This window comes from Orycteropus afer, unplaced genomic scaffold, assembly GCF_000298275.1.
Source record: "Orycteropus afer afer isolate SDZICR_OR568_19922 unplaced genomic scaffold, OryAfe1.0 scaffold00412, whole genome shotgun sequence".
Lineage (NCBI taxonomy): Eukaryota > Metazoa > Chordata > Mammalia > Tubulidentata > Orycteropodidae > Orycteropus > Orycteropus afer.
This window is the reverse complement of record NW_006921999.1, coordinates 1,703,242-1,720,680: the sequence shown is the minus strand read 5'-3', so window position 1 is coordinate 1,720,680 and position 17,439 is coordinate 1,703,242. Positions and strand designations below refer to the sequence as shown.

Below are 17,439 nucleotides of genomic sequence, written 5' to 3'. Positions count from 1 at the left end.
AAGAGGGGAAGGCCCTCAACGAGGTGGATTGACACAGTGGCTGCAATGATGGGCTCAGGTATAGCAAGGATCATGAAGCTGGCACAGGTCTGGGCAGTGTTTTGTTGTTGTACATAGGGTTGCTATGAGTTGGAGCCAACTCAGTGACACCTAACTACAACATCAGCAACAGACCTGTAAATCATTACCAAACAATGTGGTAAATTCTATCTTAGATTTGCAGAGGAGACACTTGAATCATAGGAAAGCAATTAACTAAGCTGGGTCATCAAGGAAGGCTTCAGAAATGACTTGACATCAGAGCTGAATCTTAAAAGATCAATAAGCAGGGCTGGGTCAGAAGCCTAAGTAGGAGAGGGTGTTCCAGTCCCAAGGGACAGCATGTCCCCTCCTACCTTCAAAGCATTGACTTGCAAACAAGTTGGTAAGCATCTCTCTGCTTTCTCATTTGGTGTTACAATGTTAAATTAACCTTTGTGTTTGACAGGCTTTCTAGAAACCCAGGTTAAAGCCTTTCCTGAAGTTAAAGCTATCTTTGCCCACAAAGAAGACCAAAGCTTCTATTAGACTTGCATTATGAAAAATGTTCTTGCCAATGTTCCTAGTAAGTTCTTTGCATGATGAGGAACAGAAAGTCACCCAGGCTGCCTCCAGGAGCGGAAATTGAGACACCTAGTCATAGGAACTATAGAACGGCCAAGCCAGAAAAAGCCTGGAACCAGAGTTCATTCTAGATCCAAAGCCACTCTGGACCTCGGCAGCCACCAAGTAGTACTGTGAATGTCTGTCTGTGTGCTGCTGTCACACTATTACTGTGACTCAGCTACTCTCTCTATCCCTCTTACCTCTTTCCCTGCCTCTCTCTGTGTCTTCATTTCCCTTATTGCCACTAACTAGTTTTCTACTACTTGGTTTTTCTCTCCCTGTATTTCTTCTTCAGTTTCTATTCCCTCTTGACATTGTCTCATCATGAGCCACCATTACTTGCTTCTCTGCCCTCCCTCTGTCTCCTTGAGCCCATTAGCTTTGCTTCTGCTGTTAACTGCCTAACTCACCCACCGGCTTTGCCCTTATCTCAAGTGTGAAAATCTGATAGGCTTCTCCTTGCTTGTGCCCAACCTTCGTTCACTCAGCTGAGTCTGTGGAAAGGGCTTCATAAGTTACATAACTGGGTTGCCCAAGGCTGTAGATGGGTACCAAGACTGCTGTGTCTAGGCCCCTTTGTTGGTGCTGCTGGAGTTTGTATGGGGAAAATGTAACTCAAGAGCAAATCCTCCTCAATGCTGCTAACTGCGCTTTGAGTCTGGTGCTCCTTAAACTACTGTAACAGGATGAAGATTTGGACCCTGTAGTGTAGAAAAGCAATAGGTTGATTTGGCTGTTTTATCAAAGTGAACCCCTGAAGAAGTATTGTCTCTAAATTTTGGAAAGGCCCAAGATCTAGTCTGACTCTTTGAAGAGCACAGGGCACTGTTTAACTGCTATTGAATCCCTCCGTCGTGAGCTGTTACTGCATGACTTCTACCCATAACCCTGAAAAGGAAGCAGCTTGATTTATGTTGCTGAAAAATGTGCATGTGTCCTCCAGGTTGACATCGAATAAGAATGTGAGGTTGGATGTAACATAAAGTTGCAAAGCAATGATGCCGCAAGGTAGTGGGTATCTTGGGGAAGGTGTCTCTCATGTGGCTTTTGTCCTCCTTTGCCACTTTCCTGGGAGGGAAACATAAAAGTGTTAATTTCACTTACTGAGTGAGAAGCAAAAGTCATACTGTGAATTTCCATTTTGCACATAGCCAGCAGTTTGAAATCCACTGGTGACACAGAGGAAAATTTTAAAAAGCTAAGAAATGTTTAAAGAGAGCAACCCCACAGAGTGTGATTCTTACATTGCACTCATTGAGGAATGAGCCAATTCTAAATGCCCCCAAAATGCAAAGGTAATTGAACACTAAGGCTCATTCCTCAATGTTATTTTTGGCCACTGGCTTCTACCTTCCACTCCAGTAAAGCTATGGCTAAATAACAAGTTGCAAAGTCAGTTGCTTTGAAATTGTTCATGTGGGTGGGCATTTTGCTGAGAAAAGTGCCCCTGTTTTACAGGGATAAATTATGATAAAAGAAAATGCAATGTTTAACTGTTCAGATAATTTCACATTCCAGGTGTATGGCTGTTACTCCAAATGTAATTCTTTTATTTATTATACATATTTTTTTCTAAATTCTGTAATGATTGAGTGCTAAAATTTCCTATGATACTTTCTTCACAAACACTTAGGTTATAGTTGTAAACATAAAAAAAAAAAAAATGTATTCCTGTTTTGTACTTCCTATATTATGACCAGACCAAACCAGACTCACTGCCTTTGAGTTGTCCCTCCTTGGGTTTCTGAGGTGGTATCTCTACGGAAGTAGATTGCCCAACCTCCCTTCCGAGGAGTGGCTGGTGGGTTTGAACTACCAGCCTTCTGGTCTGGTGGTAGTGTATTTTATGACATTATGTGATTAATTCTCTGGTACGTTTAAGAGAAATCATGGATAAAACCCAGCTTCCCACTTCTTAGTGAATGTCTGGGAATAGAGAGGGTGGGAAGAAGTGTGGTTCATGAAGGTGTTAAGTTTTTATGCTCAGTAATGTCAAATTGAACTCAAAGGCTTGGGTGTAGTGTCTTACTTTGCTAGTGCTATTGTAACACAAATACTACAAGTCAGTGGCTTTAAAGAACAGAAATTTATTTTCTCACAGTTCTGGAGGCTCAAAGTCCAAATTAGATCTCTGCTTTGTTGATTCTTTCCTTGTTGGTAGCCCTGAGCCTTCCTTGGTTCTTAGGGACCCTCACTTGGCATCTGTCTTCCCCTATTTGTGCTTGTGGCTGTGTCTAATCTGCACTTTTTATATCTCAGGGGTGATTAGGTTTAGGACACACCCTACATGGATACAACCTCATTAACATAACACAAAATTATTCACAAATGGGATTATAGCCACAGGTATAGGAATTAGGATTCCATCACATTTTGGGCAGACACAATTCAATCCAGAACAGACAGGTAAATTGGAAATCAATTTATAGCTTTTGCCTTTACTAGTATTTAGTATTTTAGGTATATTTTATGTGCTCACTACTAGTTTTCTTCTTCTTCTTGCATGTTCCAGTTCATGGGGAGATTTCCTTTTGGATACTATTTCTGGGCTTGTGTTTGATACTGCAAAGGAAGACTTGGAGTTACGGGCTGGCTTACCCCGGCAACTGCTCCTGGTAAGGAGTAAAGGCAGGTGGGAAAGGAAGTGAGGTAGGCACCGCCCAGGTAAGCTGAAGCCTTGGCCCACCTATATAATGTTTGAGTGTTACATTGTCTGTGACTCCAGAATCCTCCTTCTTAGATGAGCCAAGCTTGTCTCCTCCTGTGGTGACCTGCTGGGGTGTATGGTCTGCAGAATGAATGGAGTGTTCAGTGTTACATGGTGATCCCAAGAACTGAGGATGATGTGGAAATTGTGGTCTTTCTGTATTTCAGTGTGGTAGTAGTAGGCACTGGGAAACCACTGGCTGAAGAAATGGTTGCGTAAACAACTAATGTGGCCATGACTTTTCTGTAGGTTCAGCACATATCATATTATTATTAGGAGAGAGACCCACTGAAGATCCTGGCCTTTGTGTATTCTTGGTTTTCCTGTCCTTGTTTTATGATTTAAACAGGAACATTGTTTGCATTTTAGATGAGTGAATTAGTCTGAGATGCTGTAATTACTGTAAAAAGTTGCTGTAAAAAGGCCATGGTAGTGTGGTCCTCTGACCTCCTCTAACTTCACAAGGGGAAGAGAGAATCACCATCATCACCATCAGCCCAAGGCTGATCTCTGGGAAATGGAGGTCAGACATGCCACACTTTCCAAACTTTTTACCATTTCTCACACCAACTGTCCCTTCCATGGCACTCTCTATTTCTCTGCAGATTTTAATAATTCATTGCAATGGCCACACAGAACTCACAGACAGTAAGATCATGGGGTTTATTAGGGAAGCAGCAGGTTATAATTCAAGTTCAAGAACTCTCAGGACATAATTCTTCCATCAGGTCAGACTCCCCTCAGCCATGCCTGTAGGCACACCTCTCTTTGGCCTTCAGCTTCTCAGCCTGGTCTCCTCCCTGCTCAGGCCCATGCTACAAAGCTCCTGTAGCTCTGCCAACAGGTGCACCCTACCCTGCCAGCAAGCCTCCTGCCCATAGGCACTCAGCTTTCTTGTTCCATGAGCCAGCAAGCCCACCGCTGTGTCTCATGCCAGTCTTTCAGTTCTGCTGCTGCTGTCTCTCTGTGTAGGAATCTTGGGTCCAAAGACACTTTCACTTCCTGCTGCTTTCTTGATGGTTGTCAGCTCCCCTTCTATGCCTCTAGGAGGGCTCATTTTAACCCTAGCAGGATGACAATACTGACCAGTCCCCACATTAGGGTTCCAAACCTTATTTTCATGGTCCCACCCCCACAAGCCTCCTATGTACCTTATTTACATTACTAACAAGTTATCCAATCTCCTTGGTGTCCCACAAACACCTTCCACTTGCATATTCTACCCAGTCCTCTGGTGGGAGTCACAAAGACCATGGCTAGAAGAGCCACACCAAGTAATTCACTGCACTGCTGCACCACACCTTAGGACAGACTTGCTTTCAAAAGCAGAGCCAAGGCTGCACTATATTTCCAGGGGTTCCGCTGTCCAGGCAAAATCCAGAAAAATGATCTTTTTTACAAACACTAGGCAGCTTAAGATGAACAGTAGTCACAAGGAAATGATGGGGTCTTATTCTTAAGGGTTTCAGCCTTCTCCCTTTCCCCACGGTGGGTTTTATCTGTCCCAGGTGTTATGCTCAGCACACAACTGTGCCAACCATGACCTGATAGGTAAGTTCTGCTGGGATTGGTGCCAGGGCTTATTTCTGTGTTTCTAGCAGGTGGAAACTACAACTGTTACAAAAAGATTAAGTGGCTTTCTGAGAATGCTTGCCAACCGGCTAGAGGGCACCAAAGAACTGCTTTCATCAGACATGAAGAAGGATTTTGTTATGAATAGACTACCACCTTACCATGCAGGGGATGGAGCAGGGTTTTCAACACCAGGTGGGGCTTGCTGTTTTTTCCTGGGGCAAAGGGCCAAGGTGGGATAATCTAAGGCTTTCCTGAGTGGGCTTCTTCTCTTTGAGCAGATGGAAAGCACATTTAGTATTAATGGGAATGTAGATGTAGCTATAGCATGTTGTGACTGGATTATACATGCTGCACTCACCCTTTAGCATCCTGCTTCTCACAAGACATTTGCAAAAACTTGCATCCCAGCATAATGGGAAATAAAAACTCTGTTATTTTGAGTAAGAAACATTTACATTTATGGGCACCTTGGTACTTTTCATATTAAGAATGTCAACGCTGAGATAATCTTGTTGGGATTAGCTCCAGGATGGGTAAAATGTTGCCATCAGCAGGTAAAACCACAAGAATGCCTAAGGTAGTCACCAGTCTTCCCCCAGTCCTCTGTGATTGATGTGGGGCAGATTTAGGCTGTGACTGACATAACCCACTTCTGGATGGCTGTTTCCATTCTACAGTCAAAGACCACCAATACTGCCTTCCTATACTCAGGCAAAGTTGTGTTTATTGATTTATTGCAATGAATAAGACCCTACACCATTGTAGACTGTGGGCTGTCTCAGTAAGAAGGTGCTGGAAAGGACCTAAAGGATCTGGGTCTGTTAGGTGGTTTTAGGGAAAGGTCCAGGAAGCAGGGCTTTGCTCTGGATTGGATGCTGTGAGGAATTGGGTTATCTGAATAAATCTTATCTAGAAGGTTTGTTGTTGGGGGCCACTGAGTCAATTACTGCTCTATGTGATGGAGTAGAACTGCCTCTTCAGGTTTCATAGGCTGTGATCTTCGTGGGAGCAGGTTGCTGGGTGGGTTTGAACCATTCAACCTTTTGGTTAGCAGCTGAGCACTTAATCACTGCACCACCAGGGCTCATTATCTAGCAGCTAGGAGGAATGAACTGACACTAAAGCTTTAGTTGGTAGAGCAGTAGCAGTCACTTGTATTAGCCATGTGTCTTAGTTACATGGCATTGCTGTAACGGAAATGCCACAGGTGGATGGCTGTAATAGACAGAAATATGTTCTTTCACAGTGGAGAAGGCTAGAAGCCCACATTCCGGGTGCCAGCTCTAGAAGGCTTATTTTTCTCTCTGTGTTAGCTCTGGGGGAATGTCCTTGTTTCTTTGTTAGCCTGGTGTCATTTGGAGATCCCCATGTGTCTTGGCATCAGTCTTCCCCTGGGTATAACAAGTTTTTATGCTCCCTACTCCTGGCTCTTCTTTCTTGGTCCTAGTCAGGCCCCTCCTTCTCTTGTAAGATAAAAGGTTATTCAGGCCACATCCCAGAGAAACTGCTCTGCATTGGATCAGGGCTGTGACCTGAGTAAGAGTGTTGCATCCCACCCTAATCCCCTTACAATGAATTGGTTGATGACACCAGATCACATCATGGAAAATGATTATATCATAATTGCTAGACCACTGAGAATCTTGGCTCACCCAAGTTGATGCATACTTTGGGGGGACACAATTCAATTCATGACATCAGGATAGGAAGATGTTGGATCATGTTTACAGTTTGGGCAATGTTACTGTTTTTGTCTGAGTTCAAACATGACTATGGAGGGCTCTTGCTTTTGCTTTGATTCATCACATCAAACTGGTCTTAGCTGGTGTTAGTGTTCTGTGAAGTTGTCTGTGTTCAACACGAGAACACCAAGGCCTTGCTGTGAGTACCAGGCCAACTCTCAGATTGATTTCTCTTTCTCATTAGGGTTGAAAGGGGTTATTTTTACTAACTTTTGTAAAATCCTTATTTATCATCAGTTGAAAGCCACTAAAATAGACATCTTCTAAACCCTTTCTAACACTGATTGTATATATGTTTTTATTGTAATCTCTGGAGGAAGTTTAGAAATTTTTTTTTATTCTTTCTATTCAATATAGGAGCTCTGGTAGCATAGTGCCTAAGGCACTTGACTGCTCACCAGAAGGCTGGCGGTTCAAACCCACCAGCCACTCCTCGGAAGGAAGGTTGGGCAATCCTATTTCCGTAGTGATACTGCCTCAGAAACCCAAGGAGGGGTCGCTATGAGTCGGGGCCAACTCGACGGCAAACAACAGCAACAACAACATTCAATATAGCAAATGTTTTACCAACATATATATTAAATCTTGAGTAGAACTGGGGTAGCTGAGTACCAGCTTATGCCCCAGAATTTTTTATCTAAAGTTTTCCTTGTCTTAGCCGTTGTAGTCTGATCCCTCAAATCTCTTTCGCCAAATGACCCCATAAGATTAGATTGTTTTTAGTGGCTTTTTTTCACTAAGTTAAATCCAATTTAGGAAAACACAAAACAAAAAAAAAAAAAAGAAAACAGTGCTGTAGAGTCGACTCTGACTCATTGTGACCCCCGTTAGGTATACAAGGCAGTAAATCTTTATGGAAGTAGATTGCCCCATCTTTTTTCCATGGAGCAGCGGGTGGGTTTAAACCACCAGCCTTTTAGTTAGCAGTCAAATGCCTTAGGCACTGAGCCACCAGAGCTCCTTAAGTTAAATCCAATTTAGAAAGGTATAGATTATTGCTGTAACTTTATTAAATGGCTTTAAAAAAATTATGTGCATGGAGGGATGGGCACAGGGAAGAGGTTAACTATCGGGAGGTAGTGGGAGGGGAGTGTTGCATTGGGGTAAACTGTCAATGTCATGAGACAACGTGTGTGAGAACTGCTGTATGGAAAGTGAATTTGCTCTGTAAACTTTCACTCAAATCACTATAAAAAAAATTATGTATTTTGTTGTTGCTGAGAACATAACACGGGAAAACATATACCAATTCAATAGTTTCTACATGTACCTTTTGGTGGCACTGATTATATTCTTGTGCAACCATTCTCACCCTCCTTTTCTGAATTGTTCCTCCACCAATAACATAAATTCACTGCCCCTAAAGTTCCTATCTAATTTTTCCAGTTGCTGTTGTCAGTTTGATCCCATATAGATAGTTTTTGAGCATAATACTCAAGGCAGACCTTTTTTATTAGTTTAGCAAAACTATTGTTTGATTTTAAGACTTCAGGAGATATTTTATCGTCATCATTAAGAAGACAGAAGAATACAGTCTGCAGTATGGATTACATCTCACTATAAAGAAAATAAAAATCCGCATAACTGGGCCTATAAGCAGCATCACGATAAAGGGAGAAAAGATTGAAGTTGTCAAAGACTTCACATTGCTTGGTTCTACAACTGACACTAATGGAAGCAGCAGTCAGGACATCAGACAATGTACAGCACTGGGCAAATGGGCTGCAAAGGAGCTCTTTCAAGTGCTGAAGAGCAAAGATGTCTCCTTGAGGACTCAGGTGCGTGCCTGCAACAAGACATGGTATTTTCAGTCACCTTATATGCATGTGAGAGCTGGACAACAAATAAGGAAGACCAAAGAATTGATGCTTTTGAGTTGTGGTGCTGGTGGAGAATGCTAAAAGTACCATGGACTGGAAAAAGAACTAACAGGTCTGTCCTGGAGGAAGTTCAGCCAGAATGCTCCGTGGAAGTGAGAGTGGCCAGACTCCATCTCATCTACTTTGGTCATGTTGTCAGAAGGGACCATTCCCTGGAGAAAGATGTAATGCTTGGTAAGGTGGAGGGTCAATGGAAGAGGGGAAAGCCCTCAACGAGATGGATTGACACAGTGGCTGCGGCAGTGGGCTCAAGTATAGCAAGGGTCATGGAACTGGCATGGGACCGGGCGGTGTTTTGTTCTGCTGTGCATAGGGTCGCTATGAGTTGGAGACAACTGAACGGCACCTAATAGCAACAAGAACAACAGGATATTTCTGGTTTAAGGTTTAAAGATTATCTCAGGACAATAGTTTCTGAAGTTTATCCAACCATCATGGCTCTAAGAAGTCTGGAGTCCATGAGAATTTGAAATTCTGTTCTGCATTTTACCCCTTTTGATCAGGATTCTGCTATGGAATCTTTGATCAAAATGTTCAGTAACCATAGCTAGTTAGGTACCATCTAGTTTTTCTGGTCTCATGGCAGAGAGGGTAGCTGTTCATGGGCAGTTATCCACACATTCCATATCCTCTGCTTATTCCTGACTCTCCTTCTTCCTCTTGTTCTAGGGAAATAGAGTCCAGTTGTGCCTTAGATGGCTGCTTGCAAGATTTTAAGACCCTCAAAACTACACATCAAACTAGGAGGCAGAACAGAGGCACTAAACATATTATTAGGCCAATTAATTGGGATGTCCCATGAAACCATGATTCTCAAACTCCAAGCTAAGAAACCAAATCCAGTGAGGTTTTGGTTGTACATAAGTAGCCTCAGCAGCTACTTTTTTTTTTTTTGTTACTGTTTTAAGTATATCTGTCACACAACGTTCGCCAACTCCACTTTCTACAGGTCTACAACTTACTGACAGAAATTATAATAATTGGTTGTGCAGCCCTACCCTTAATTAACATATTTCCATCATCGTTAACTGCTCACCCCACCCTCTACCCTTTGTCACCCATAATAAACTTTGTCTATATTTGCCTTGTTTTCTTATATAAGTGAGGTGATACAATATTGTCCTTTTGTGATTGACCTATTTCACTCAGCAATGATGTCTCCCAGCTCCATCCTTTTTGTATCATGATTAAGACTTCATTTCTCTTTCTGATATTCAATTTTATGTATGTACCACATTTGGTTCTACAATCGATGCCAACGGAAGCAGCAGTCAGGACATTAGACGACGTGTAGCATTGGGAAAGTCAACTGGGAAGGAACTGTTTCAAGTGCTGAGGAGCAAGGATATCTCATTGAGGACTAAGGTGTGCCTGACACAAGCCATGATATTTCCAATCGCCTGGTATGCATGTGAGAGCTGGACAATGAATAAGGAGGACTGAAGAAGAGTTGATGCTTTTGAGTTGTGGTGCTGGCGGAGAATGCTGAAAGTACTGTGGACTGCTAAAAGAACTAACAGATCTGTCCTGGAGGAAGTGCAGCCAGAATGCTCCTTGGAAGCAAGAATGGCCAGACTTCGTCTCACCTATTTTGGTCATGTTGTAAGAAGGGACTATTCCCTGGAGAAGGATGTCATGCTTGGTAGGGTGGAGGGTCGACGAAAGAGGGGGAGGCCTTCAACGAGATGGATTGATACGGTGGCTGCGATGATGGGATCAAGTATAGCAGGGATTGTGGGGCTGGCGCGGGATTGGGCAGCGTTTCGTTCTGCTGTGCATGGGGTCGCTATGAGTCGGAAACGACTCGACGGCACTTAACACAACAACAACAACCACATTTTGTTTATCCATTCATTTGTTGATGGACACTTAGGTTGTTTCCACCTCTTGGCTATTGTGAATAGTGCTCCAGTGAACACTGGTGTACAAGTGTCTGAGTCCCTGCTTTCAAGTCTTTTAGGTATTTACTAGGGGTAGAATTGCTGGGTCACATGGTAGGCCTATTTTTAGTTTTTTGAGGTTCGACCACACTGTACCATTTTGTATTCCCATCAGCAATGAATTAAATGTTCCAATTTCCCCCCATCCTCATCAACACTTACTTTGAGGGTTTTTTTTTTTTTTTTTAATCTTAGCTATTCTAGTTGGAGGGAGCTCTGGTGGTGTAGTGATTAAGGCATTTATTTGGCTGCTAACCAGATGGCTGGTGATTCAGACTTACCAGCTACTCCATGGAAGAAAAGATGAGACAGTCTACTTCTGTAAAGATTTACAGCCTTGGAAACTCAATGGGCGTCGCTATGAGTTGGAATCAACTTGATGGCAGTGAATTTTGAGTGAGTCTCCTAATTGGAGGAAAATGATTTGATTTGCATCTTTCTGATACCTAATGATGCTGAGCATCTTTTCATGTGTTTGGTGACCATTTGAATGTCCTCTTTGGTGAAATATTCAAGTCATTTGCCCATTTTATGATTGGGTTTGTTGAAATTTTAGATATATTTTGATTATTAAATTCTTGTCTGATATATGGTTTCTGAAGACATTTTTCCATTCAGTAGCTTGTGTATTCAATTTTTTTGGTAAAGGCTTTTGATGAACAAAAGTTTTTAATTTTTATGAGGTTCCATTTGTTTCCTTTTGCTGTTTATACTTTTGTTATTGGATAATTCAGTTGAAAGCTAGGTGTTGCCTCTTTTTCCTTCCAATTTTATGGTTTTAGTTAGCACATTTAGGCCCTTAATCCATTTTGAATTTATTTTTGTGTATGGTGTGAGGCATGGATCCTTTCATTTTTCCTGCAGAAAAATGTAGAAATCCATTTTTCCCAGAATCATTATTGAAAAGACTCTTCTTTTCCCATTGAATGGACTTAGCCCCCTTCTCAAAAATCAGTTGATTATAGATGTGTGGGTTTATTTCTGGACTCAATTCTGTTCAATTAGTCTGTGTGTCTATTGTTATACTAGTACCAGGCTGTTTTGATTACTGTAACTGTATGTTTTAAAATCAGGAAGTGTGAGTTTGTCTACTTAGTAGAAGGGCTTCTTCCCTCCCCCCTCCCTCCTCACCCCCACTTTGTAGAACAGGCCTCAGGTTATCACACACCTTCTCCTTTGGGAACCTATTTCAACATTTTCTTAGCTATTCAGAGCCTCTTGCCATTCCATATAAAGTTGAGGATTCATTTTTCTCTCTGTCAAGGTTGTTGGAATTTTGAATGAGATTTCATTGAATCTATAGATCACTTTGGGTAGTACTGACATCTTAACAATATTAAGTCTTCCAGTCCATAAACATGAAACACCTTTTAACTTATCTTTTTTTTAATCTCTTTCAGCAGTGTTTTATAGTTTTCATTCTGTAAGTTCTTCATGTCCCTGGTTAGATTTATTCCTAGGTATTTTATTCTCTTAGATGCTATTGCAAATGGAATTGTTTGCCTAATTTCCTTTCAAATTTCTCATTGCTAGTGTATAGAAACTCAACTAATTTTTGTTTGTTGACCTTGTACCCTACAACTTAGCTAAATATTTCTCTATTAGTTCTACAAGTTTTCTTGTAGACTCTTGATTTTCTATATGTAGAATCATATCATCCATAAATACAGAAATAATTTTATTTCTGATGTGGGTATCTTTTACTTCTTTTTCTTATTGCTCTGGCAAGGTAGATGGCGTTTTATGACACTGTGCTCAACCTGAATAATTTACCAGGATCATGTAGCCAGTACTTGGAGGGGTAGTGGAATTTGAACATAGTCCTTCCTGAGTGTCCACAGGTAGAGAAAACAGCCAGTGGAGAATAGAAATTGGAGCTGTGGGAATGTTCTGTGCCTAAGGTACTGTGGCTCTGTTTTGTGTTTGCTATTACGTCCATGGTATTGTATTATCTATTTAGTGTTCTTATCAGCTTACATTACTTATCTAATTGCGTTTCTGTCTTCATTCTAATAATGAGAATCTAAGAATATAAACTCTAAGGATACAAACTATACTGTTAGTAGTATCACTGTAAATGACAGGGGTAGGTAAATACTTGAGTTGGAAAGGGCACCTCAGGTTTTGATTCACCTGCAAATTGTTAGTATGTTTATTATAAATTGTTGTACCTGGAAACAAGTCTGAATCTTCAGCTTTCCTTTTTTGAAAGATGACTTTCTCTCTTTGGGTGTTTTGTAGGTGGAATGTTCCCACGGTTGGACAGTGTAGTGAGATTTCAGTTTAAAGAGCACATTGTCCTCACAGTGGGGCCGGATCAGGAACAGTCTGTAAGTATCCAAAGGGGAAGGGGCTTCCTGTCTTCTCAGGGATTTGTATAACAGACCTCAGGTTACCAGACCGCCTCCTTTGGAAATCTATTTATTCTGATGGGTTTATGCCATCATTTCAGATCAAATGCCCAAATCTCTCACTGCTCGAGTTCCAAATTTTCCTCCCTGTTGGTCATACGAGGGCTTTCCCTCATCCCCACAAAACTCTCCTTCATTCCCCTTATGTAGTGATTAATGTCTGGTCTTTGCTTCCCATCCAAATTCGGCCATGTTGCCTCTCACTTGGGCAACTACAGACCCTGTTCATGAGCCTCCCCATCTCCGCCCTCTCCACCTTTGTGCACTGCTGCAGTTTATCATTTAATGTGGTTTTGATGATGTTTCTTCTTTAAAAAATCTCTATCCTGTAGAACTTGGAGAACAAAATCTTCATTCCATAACCTTGCTGTCCATCCTAGTGGTTCTTAAACTTGGCTAACTGATCACAGAATCAACTGGCAAGCTTTTTAAAATAACACACTCCTGGGCTTCAGCTTTTATAAAGCTCCCTGTATAATCCTAAGGACTTGAGAAACTATCTTATACCCATGGCTTTATCCTATTCCTCCTAACATTTCTTGGATGGTACACCCAATGATCAGGAGGATGACAGGGGCATGTAGAAGTCAGTATAACCAAATTACTGTTCCAACATCAGGACCAGACCTAGAGAATTCTGATTATGTGTGTGTGTGTGTGTGTATATATACATACACACACACACACACACACAAACGCTCACAAACCTTCAAAGACACACGTTCGTACATCTGTATTTTTTTGCTTCAATTTCCTAGTTATTTTGATAACCATTCAGTTTGCGAGATCATATATCAGGCCCAGGTGTTTGACCTTTATCTGGGAGGCTACAGGAAAAATGATAAACTGTATTGTATAGGATAGAGAGTGAAAGGAAGTAGGGACCATTTGGGAGGCTACTGTAATTTTAACATCCATTTTTATAGATGACACAGTTGGTACTTAAGAGTTAATATTCAGTCCTTTATGTTCACAAATTATCAATTTATGTATACATGTGGTTGTGGTTCCATTCAGTGCATTTTTGACTCATAGTAACCCATGTGACAGAGCAAAACCAGCCCATACACTTTTCTAGGCTTCTAATCTTTATAGAGGAGCTCTGGTAGCATAGTGCCTAAAGCACTTGACTGCTAACCAGAAGGCTGGCGGCTCAAACCCACCAGCCACTCCTCAGAAGGATGGTTGGGCAATCCTGCTTCTGTAGTGATACTGCCTCGGAAACCCAAGGAGGGGTTGCTATGAGTTGGGGCTGACTCGATAGCACACAACAACAACAATCTTTACAGAAGCAGATTGCCAGGTTTTTCTTCGCATGGATGGGAATGTCAAATTTTTTTGATGCATAAAACGTACAGGTAAGATTCAATGAAGAAACTGAATGTTTCACTGATTAAGCTGGTATGTAAATGTTGCTGTTTTTAATAAATCAAGTTCCTCACAATATGCTACCAGGTACAACCCTAGCTGCTTTTTCTTTTCAAAAATTGACTTAAGAGTGCCTGTTATGTGCTACATACATAAATAGTAACAACCTGTGATCACTGTTATGAAATAATGAAAACATACATTATATTGTTTGTATGTACACACACACATTAACTCCACCAAAAGGATTCTTTACAGTATTGAATAAATTTCGCTTAAGCACCAAGACTTTAAGAATTTTCTTGGTATTGACCTATTGAAAAACCCTACTAGTATTGAACTCCTCAATGTTTTGTTACTGATGACTTAACACTACTTCTTTTTTAAAGGATGAAACTCAAGAAAAGATGGTTTACATCTATCATTCATTAAGGAACAGGAGAGACACACACATGATGGGAAATGAAGAAACAGAGGTTTGTTCCAACCTAAAGCAAATATCTTTCCTATGATTTGGGTGGTGGCTATGAGGACTCTGTTTTCTTTAATTTATGGGCAATGTGCTTTTTTATGACTGAGATATAGGCTTAATTTTCACATGACTGAGGTATAGGCTTAATTTTCATACAACTGACTAAGATCTTACACAGGGATGATTAAGTCAGACAGTTCTATGATATGCCTACATATACATGAGTTTTAAAAGATCCTAGCTGGGACCTGTAGCCTTGGGAAAAAGTGTTTTATACAACGAAAGTCAAGCATTTCACATGACTAACAGTACAGAAATTAGTGTGCCTTTCATGAAGTCTAAGCTTTCTTATATGAATTGGCAACTTTTATAAATTATCTAATTACAGATTATCTAAATAATAGCTTATCTTGAAAAAGTTTCATACTTGTGAAGGGAAGCAAAAATAACAATAAGAAAGTACAGAAGTTTATATGAAGGTGCCACTGAAGTGACATAAGTAGTATTTTATTTGACTAAGTAAGTTTATCCTTTTTCAGTCTCATGGACTTCGCTTTCCTTTATCACACATGGATGCACTGAAGCAAATTTGGAACAGTTCAGCTATTTCTGTCAAGGACTTGAAACTTCCTACAGATGAAGAAAAGGAAAGTCTGGTGTTAGCCCTCTGGACAGAATGTTTAATCCAAGTACTCTAATGCTTTTGTAGAATCAGGGGTCTACTATTTTATAATACATTTTTTAAAAAACAAAAGGTAGGTATATGTACTGGCTAGACTCTGCTGCCTTGAGTCAGCAGGCTGGGTAGGAGGGATGGGTATACACACAAGCCAAGGAAAAGATGAATGGAGCTTTCCTTATCTGTGTCTCTACTAACACGTGACCTACCTGTTAACATGTGGTCAATAGCTATATGCACTCTCAAAAGAGACATGAAAGACAGAAGAACAAATTATTCGGTGTCCCATAGAGTGACAAAACCATACTTTTGACAAGTTTATTTAATCCAGTGTGGTAGAAAAGGCACAACTCCAATAAATGTGTCATCATTTAAATTTAAATGTTGTTACCTGGCTTTGTCTTTGTTCTTTGGAAGAAACAACTTTAAAGAGCCTGAGTGACTCTAGAAAAATTTTAAACAATTAACACAAAGAAAAAAATATTAACTTGGTTTTTTTACAATGAAAATATACATGGCTTTTTGTATAAACAAGCCCCTCCCCCCATTAAAATAAAGTTATTCTTGTAACGTAAGTTTCATTAAATAATACTGCCACACTAATGAGAGGCACTCACAGCTATGGGCGTAAGAGACTTTTACAGATGTTGCTTGGAAAGATGACAAATGAAGAGCCTGAGATTTTAAGGGATAATCCCCAATAATATTTACACTGAAAGACCAAGTTTCCATAAAAAATACTCAAAATAATGGTTCTGTATCTCAGTTTAAACTATGTACTGTTATTTTACATTCTAAAGTGCATATAGGTTGATTTTTTTTAAATATCACTGGAGAGTTTAATCTTTCTGTATAAAAACTCGGCAGACATTTTCCTGCTTTTTGGCAAAAGTTGGGGATAAAGGGAACAGTTGTTTCGATGTAAGTTTCAATCCAACTCAGGAGGGAAAAATGCTTAAGAACTGTGCAGTTAAAGGTGGTAATGACTGCTCAAAACCAAGTCAAAGATGATTTCCTACCTAATTTTGGTTAAATAAAAACTATTTTAAATGGAGTAAAAAACCAAGATTTCTGTTCCTTAGTAGAGAAATAAACTTCACCTTCACTTGAAAAGAAAATGGTTAAGGTCAAGACTCAAATACTACTTTGCTTTAATTTAAACACTTGAAATTGCCCTTTACTCCAGCAAAGAATAATTTGAATATTCCCTTCAGCACCATGACGGGAAACTGTTGGTTAGTACTGTTGCCCAGAGGGTCATGTTAGTTAATACTTGGGAGAACAAGGTTGGCCACAGGTTATTTGTGCTTTTAATTTTTTTTTTTTTGAGGGACTGAGGAAAGAATGGCTATAGAAAATACTCCAAGTTGTGCCTTTTTCCTAACAAAACTGATAAGGTTCCTCCCCGGGGTCAGTTACAAGCACCAAGATACTTATGGTGCTTCAATTATGAAAGGCTCCAAAATAGAACCTTTAAGATTTAACTAATATAGCAGCTTAACAGGAAGGTTGATCATTAAATACTTTTTCAGATGCTGCTAAAAGTTAGTCATCTCTTTCCAATAAGTATGATCTGACATATAGGGATGTGTTTCCCTGTGCCTTATACTCATATAAGCATCTACCAGAATGTTAATAACTAACATAGAGTGACAATGTTGTCAGTGTCCTATAACGGCTAACAGGAATAGGATTCACGTTTGGTGAATAAGAGAAAAAATAGACTTCAGGAGACATCCTTACCAAAACTGGAGATCAATCAGGAATAGAACCTTTAAGAGAAATCTATCGAAAGTGTATCTTTACATAACATATTCTTCAAAGGAACACTGAAAAACTGGCAAGGATGTTTTGGGCTTTTTCATGGTTAAGAGCAATATAATCTTAAAGCTTGGGGAAAAAGGTCGCTCTGCTCAGTGATCCAGTAGACTGAGGACAACAGCTTCCTTTTCCTGTGTGCAAGACAATGAGGGATGTGTGGTTCCTTCTTCCTTTGCTCTTTCAAAGAGTGTTGATTCTC

At 40.4% G+C, this 17,439-nt stretch overlaps 1 protein-coding gene across 1 annotated transcript in view; it reads left to right on the top strand.

Annotated features, from left to right (window-relative positions):
* RIOX2 (ribosomal oxygenase 2) overlaps nt 1-15,438 on the top strand; it is a 42,046-nt gene extending 26,608 nt beyond the window's left edge. The window contains exons 5-9 of the mRNA XM_007953773.2: nt 3,158-3,260; nt 4,951-5,119; nt 12,731-12,819; nt 14,658-14,744; nt 15,280-15,438. Of these exons, the coding sequence (XP_007951964.1) occupies nt 3,158-3,260; nt 4,951-5,119; nt 12,731-12,819; nt 14,658-14,744; nt 15,280-15,438 (607 nt within the window). The remainder of the gene's footprint in view (nt 1-3,157; nt 3,261-4,950; nt 5,120-12,730; nt 12,820-14,657; nt 14,745-15,279) is intronic.
* The last annotated feature ends 2,001 nt before the right edge of the window (nt 15,439-17,439 follow it).